At 40.1% G+C, this 6,485-nt stretch overlaps 1 protein-coding gene across 1 annotated transcript; it reads right to left on the bottom strand.

The window, feature by feature from the left end:
• Positions 1-466: 466 nt before the first annotated feature.
• On the bottom strand, positions 467-5,429 carry LOC105035500 (probable WRKY transcription factor 47). The gene is made up of 6 exons (XM_010911075.4): positions 5,103-5,429; positions 4,830-4,904; positions 4,592-4,744; positions 3,246-3,584; positions 3,033-3,146; positions 467-1,372 (listed from the first exon to the last, which is right to left on the bottom strand). Exons 1-6 carry the CDS (start codon positions 5,325-5,327, stop codon positions 776-778), a joined length of 1,503 nt encoding a protein of 500 aa, XP_010909377.1. The 5' UTR covers positions 5,328-5,429; the 3' UTR covers positions 467-775.
• Between the last annotated feature and the right edge of the window lie 1,056 nt (positions 5,430-6,485).

Raw genomic sequence — 6,485 nt, 5'->3', positions numbered from 1 at the left:
TTGATATGTGGCATTGCAGAAGATTATCCTATAGTCTTACGTGTCAACATGGAATGCCATTCCTAATACTCGTGTATCGTTTTATTATTATTATATAGATAGATAGATTTAAAATATTTTTTATTTTTTATCATATTATTTGTGCTTTTATTTCTTATTTAAAAAATATAAAAAATAAAAAAAAATAAAATTTGACATATAGCCTTAGAAAAAATTATCCTATAATATTACGTATCAACATGAAATATCATCTCTAATATCCGTATATCGCTTTATAATTATTATATAGATAGATTAGTAACGAGCTTTTGGATGTTGTTTCATGGGTATACACCCATGCGAAAGGTTTATCATTGTGGCTCATTGTCCATGCATCAATTTCCATTTCAAAGGGAGGAGATGTTTTACGTACGAACTTTACCATGAGGGCATAACAAAGCTATAACATGAAACGCCAAGCCACCGATTAGGGTAAATAAAAGTAGAATAATAGCTCTCTCTCTTTGTTACACATCGTTTCTTGGAAATATTTATGTACAAGACATCCTTCCTTGCCCAACTAATTCAAAGGCTTGACATAAATATTAGTTAGGCAACACCTACCATTAATTTACAACATTGATAGTATATCAAAGCATGCTGGTAACAACACAATATGCTTATAGAAAGATGGACGAAAAATTTTAATTATAACACTTACTCTCATGGTATATGCAACCTGTATAGACCGATCTGGTTGGAAGCTGTATATAATTGCAAGGCATTCTAACTCCCTTTATTTAGTAGAAAATGTGGTGCAAGACTGAGGAAGCTGGGGTGGTCCGGGCCCTACCTGAGGCCCAGAAGGGGAGCCATTGCTACCACCAGGACCATTGGTGCTCGGAGGAGACCCCATGATTGACTTGATAGCGGCAGCCAAGGCTGTAGTGAAGTTGGGATCTGCTGCAATTGCTGCGGTGACTGTCTCAACCATTGACTGCTGCCTTGGGCCAAACTGCACCGCCGGCGGCCCCACCACTCCAGGCAGCAGCTTATGGGGGAGGTACATCGATGGCGGCATCGAGAACGGGATTGACGGCAGATGGCCCCGCGAGAGCTGGAGTGGACTCGGGGACTGCGTTAGATCGAGGGTGATGGTGGGGAATGGGGCGGAGGCGGAGAGGGTGGCCATGGTGGAAGCATAGGGCACGGATTGGAAGAAGCCACCAGGGGTCATGAGGGAGTCTTTGCTGGTGGTGGAGCCGGAGAGAAGCATGGCGGCAGCGGCGGACGTAGTGTTGGCCATGGCAGCGGCGGTTTGGGGGAGGGGGTGGTTGTGGGTGCCCTCGTAGGTGGTTATAAGAATGGTCTTGTCCTCGGCACATCTCTGCACCTGTTGCACCAAAACAAATTTTGATAAATAGGATGGCCTCTAGAAAGGAATCCAAATAAGTTTTATACATAGAAAGGTATGGAGAAACTCTATCTTTGCACACCAAAAACTTTAGAAATTTTCTAGTAGCTAAGTTACGGACTAGTAGTGTATTTTCTTGCGAAACAATGGAGTAGTTCATATATTAAGCATAAATTTTTGTCGCAGATCATAGTCCCACTCGTAAAGGCAGTAAGGAAAAAGGAAAACCTTTACGAGAATGTTTAGAAGATATTTGAAATCCTGTCTTTTCTTTGACTGCTGCTTTTTTTTTTTTTTGACTAGTATTTGATGTTCAGCTAATTATACACAGTCGACATATTTAATTTCTGGACCTAGTGAGCCTGGTGGTGCCGTTACCAGGTCTATCCTGATTCTGTATATTGGTGTCTTTGGTACAAGTTGTGAATAAGTATGTACAAGGCTAAGAACTAAACGTACAATTCCTATTAAAATCAAGCAACGGGAATAAAATAATTTAATCAATAAGAATTTAAAATAAAAATATATAATGGTCTATCAATGGACAAACGTCAATTACCAATAATGCTAATTATAAAGAAATTATCAAGACTTAGACAGGTTACCGTGTCAATCTGCGATATGATATATATGCGTACGTACGTGTGCGGTGTTGGTGGTTTTATTTGAGTTGTGGGGGAGGAAGAGAGGGGGAGAGACCAGATACAGTGGCACTGAAGTAGCAGTTTTAGGCTTTAGAAATCCCACATAAAATTTTTGACTAAGCCCTGATCAAAATAGATAGACTTAATTAAAATGCTAATGATGACAGAAATCAAGGACATCATAGTGGAGCAAACAGAGGGGAGAAATAATAAACAAAAAGAAATAATCATCCCCCGCATTGCAAATTAAAGAGATCTCAAGATTTAGGGTTGTCTTTTTGTCGTCAAAATCAATAGCAAGGCTAATCACCACGGCTGGAATGGAAAACTCAAAGTTCCTTTGAATTAAGAAACCATATATCTGTTGTTTGAGCTGTAATCTGAGACTTTGAGCAATTTACTTGTTAAACAAACATACAGCCCAAGATGAAGGCAATAAATGAGGCATCTGTCAATCTGTGACTAACAACCGGAGGAAATTTTTAGTTGACTTTGACTTGGTGAATACACAACCAATGGTGAGAGTTGATGATCTGCCTCATACATTGTTTGAAGTCACCCTAACACTTTCAAAAACAACGGAATATTTAAAGATGCCTCACGAGGAAGGAATTTTGAAAAATAGTTTAAAATATCCAGAAATACATAATAAGGGAAGATTAACGGAAAAATTTTCAACTGTTGATGAAGACTTCCTATATGCAATGAACTGGCCTTATAAGGAAGAATGGTGAGATATATAGGACCTAAGTAACCAAACCCAAAATATGCTGCGGTTATGCTTGCTTATGTATGTAATTTAATGTGTAAAAGGGATTAAGCCTACAATATTAGATAAAGTCTTCCGGGATTGCACTAAGTACAACAATTTGCAGATGCCAAATGTAATTTCATTACACAGATAACGAACCTTTTGACAGGATCCTTGGTATAAGAAGCTTTTCAAGTAGATAACTGCTATATCCAAAGGCAAGTTTTCTACCGATTGCACCTACCTGCTTTCGAACGGGGCAACCAACAGCCATGGTGCAACGATAATAGGCTCGTGGGCATGGATTGCCCTTTGCCATCTTCTGACCATATTTCCTCCATTGACATCCATCAGTAATCTGCGGGCACAAAACCTTTTGCCTTAGTTCACAACTGTTTTTATGTATAGAGTAAATACTGATTGCACTAATGGTTACGTAATGGGAGTCTGTGTTTACCATTGGGGCATCAGATCGTGCGCGCACTGAGACTCTTGCTTTGCGGCATGGGAGCTCAGTGTCAGTGCTTGTGTCTTGCATTAGCCTCGGATTCTTGTTACTCCCCCAGCTAGGTGATCTTTGCTCGGAGGGACCATCATCAACAGGTAGTTGTCTCTTGGTGAGTGGAATAATGCCTTGCTCCCTTGAACCTCTGTTGACGATGTTGTTGCTCAAAGATTGTGATTGTTCTTCATCTTCAGCACCAGAATGTCCGAAGTTCTGCATGCTAGTTTGACCACGTTCCATGAATTGGTGTTCGGATACTGCCACCGGACTCGATGTATCGGTCTTGTTGTCCTATGGATGGATAAGAAACATATTAATCTGTTGTTGTAATTAGAGGTCATAATGAAAACTATCAAGATGTTTCTAGGAAGACATATATAATATGTTGGCAAAGAAAAAGAAAGACGAAATATGCAATTTGGCCTACAATTGTTTGTTATGATCCAAAGCCTATTGTGCTGATTTGATCTGAAAGACACCTCAGATGAGATTCATTAGGATGATGCTCCATGATGCGCGATCATATTAATATATAGGAAGAAAACAAATCAAGAGAAATATAAATCCATGGATTACGTAACCATATATACCAGTACTTCTTTGACCATTTTATTTCATGTTTTCATGCTGCAATGAAACATATGGTGAATTTGCTCAAAAAGAAAGAAATGCACGGTGAAACTCACACTATTTTACTTTAGAAAATTGTCAGATAGAACACCTTTCTTTGGCCGTATACAAACAATGCAAAGAGGGAAGTGTTTCTTTGAGAAAGCAAAGAAGGAAGTGTGGAAATCATAATTTTTCTATTTTTCCAAGTCAGATATCAAAATATTTCAAAGATGAACGGCGAAAGCACATTGATTTCTTCAAGCAATAAAAATCCTATTTAGTACGTCACATTTGTTTCCTCATAAAAAGAACTATGTCACGTTTGCTGTTTTGCAAGAGAAGCCACAACCTAACTAATGTCATTTTCATATAAAATAAAATTACAAATATCTATAATTATTTTCAAGTGTACAAATAATCTCCTTTTTTTTCTTTTCTTTTCCAGATATACTCTTGCGTCTACATGCAAGGATATTTAATCGACTATGTGAACATAAATGAAGAGACAAGGAAATCGGAAGGCGCCTCTTGTCTAGATGCGATTTATATATGCTCTCTTGGGCTTTTATGGTATCAATTTCTCTGCGGTGAAGCAGATAAGATTTTCAAAAAGAGAAAGTAGAAGAAACGAGAGTGAGATCAAAAAAGAAAAAGAAAAAGAAAAAGAGAGAGAGAGAAAAAGAAACCTGTCCATGCCGGAAATCCTGTGCCCGTTGTTGCATGGCTAAAATATACTCGTTGTGAAGAACACCATAACTTCTAGTGAGCTGCTCCAGCATGATCCTCAATCTCCGGTTCTCTTCTCCCAATCGGTTTAGCTCCCCTTGAAGCATGGCCAGCTAGAAACACATATAATTCACGATTGATCCCTAATCTTACATGAAGAATTCCATCTTGTCGACCAAACAATTAGTCAAAGCGCACCTTGTTGTTAGGTTTCTTCTCCTCTTCAGCTCCCTGGCCAACCCGTGAGCTCATGGTCAAAAGATGCAACGCGGTCTGCCGAAGAAAAGAAGAAAAAGCACTCTTAGCAGTCAGTCTAACAGGTTCCTAATTAATTATATATATATATATATCTTATAGAAGAGAAAGCAGTGGTATGGTTATCAAAACATGTCATCTTTCCATTAGAACTACAATAGAGGAACTCGATTTATATCGAGATAAGATTTGACTGCCCAATAATTCAATACTTACGTTGATGCTTGTATCTTCCTGAGGTGATACGTTCTCCCCTCGGGGATCATGCGAAACACCAGCTCGTGCATCACCACCATGGTTGTCTCTTCGATGGCTCTCCGAGAAGAAATCGACCTCTTCGATCCCGTCTCTCCGATCGATACCCTCGTCAACACTGCAACCACGCTCATGACTCGAGAAGCTGTCGGAATATAAGAGTGCCATTTCCTTCGGCCTCTCCATTGGGGAGAGGAAGAAGAGGGAGAGAAGAAGAGAGGGGGAGGGCTCTCAAGAGGTGCAAGAAACAAAACAGCACCAAGAGAAGAGGAGAGAGAGAGGATTGGAGTCTTTGAAAGAAAGACGGTTCGGGCCAATAAATGGCGTGGGCAGAGGTGGACCAGGCGTTGTTTTCCGTGGGGTCTACCCCGGTGACGTCAACTTTGACGTCGGCGTGACAGCTGGCGCCGTATCGGACCCGTCAGCGCTGGAAACGGCGGGAACGGAGAAAGTATCCCCCACCGTTAGATCTGACGGCCTCGGGGGGGAATCCCACGGGTGGCGGGGTCAACGAGGTCGGCACTCGACGGCACGGCTCTGCGACGGTGGGTAGAGGTGGGGCCCGCCGGCACCTAATTCCCCTTGACTCCGTGGAGCACCACGTCGCCTGATAGGGACACGTCGTCAGGGGAGGGAGGGCTACGCTTGCTGGGCCAATGCTTTGAGAGTCGTGCACTCTCATATATGTGGTGCCGTTGTTCTACTCCAGTAGCTATGGAAAATAATGTTTCTATCAACGAAGGGGAAATGTACTTGATGAATCTTTTATTTTGCTGGAAAAAAAGGCATGACTTAGATATATCTGCTCACACGTGCAGGCAAAAAAAAAAAATCTATATACACCTATCAAGCAACTATACAAGTTGGAAAAGGTGTGGACGTTAGTGGACTCATACAGCTTTAGCGTTTTACCTTCCTCCTCCATCCCCAAAGAGAAATGACTTTCTTCTTTTAAATAAGTTATCCAAACTTCTACCAAAAAAAAAAAACACAAAAAAAAGTATTTCAAACTAGTACCCAGAAAAAAAAGTTTTCCAAACCTTTATCTTATAATTCTTTGTCCTTCTTGTCTTGTGTTTTCTGTTTTCTTAAAGACAGCTATAGTAAAGAATTAATCTTTTCTTTTATTAAGAAAGAGCTTCTTATGAGAAAATTTTGAATGATTTAGAAAATCAACAATTTGTTCATTCCAACACCCCCCCCCCCCCCCTCTTTTTTTTTGACAGTAACTTATTTTTATGTGGTGAACTAGATTAATTATGTATGGTAGAATAAATTACTATTAGGTGGACTTATCAATTCACCAATTTCTTATGATTATATTTCATGACGTTGATATAAAGC

This window comes from Elaeis guineensis, chromosome 1 (genome assembly GCF_000442705.2).
Source record: "Elaeis guineensis isolate ETL-2024a chromosome 1, EG11, whole genome shotgun sequence".
In the NCBI taxonomy this organism is placed as follows: Eukaryota; Viridiplantae; Streptophyta; class Magnoliopsida; order Arecales; family Arecaceae; genus Elaeis; species Elaeis guineensis.
The sequence above is the reverse complement of the archived record's forward strand: the minus strand, read 5'-3'. Positions and strand labels throughout refer to the sequence as shown.

Excerpts from the sequence above, each read along its gene's own strand:
- LOC105035500 (XM_010911075.4), bottom strand. The coding sequence starts at position 5,327 with ATGGAGAGGCCGAAGGAAATGGCACTCTTATATTCCGACAGCTTCTCG. Across the intron at positions 4,905-5,102 it reads AGGAAGATACAAGCATCAAC|ACCGCGTTGCATCTTTTGAC; the intron begins GTAAGTATTGAA and ends TTTCTTCGGCAG. Across the intron at positions 1,373-3,032 it reads GTTGCCCCGTTCGAAAGCAG|GTGCAGAGATGTGCCGAGGA; the intron begins GTAGGTGCAATC and ends TTGGTGCAACAG.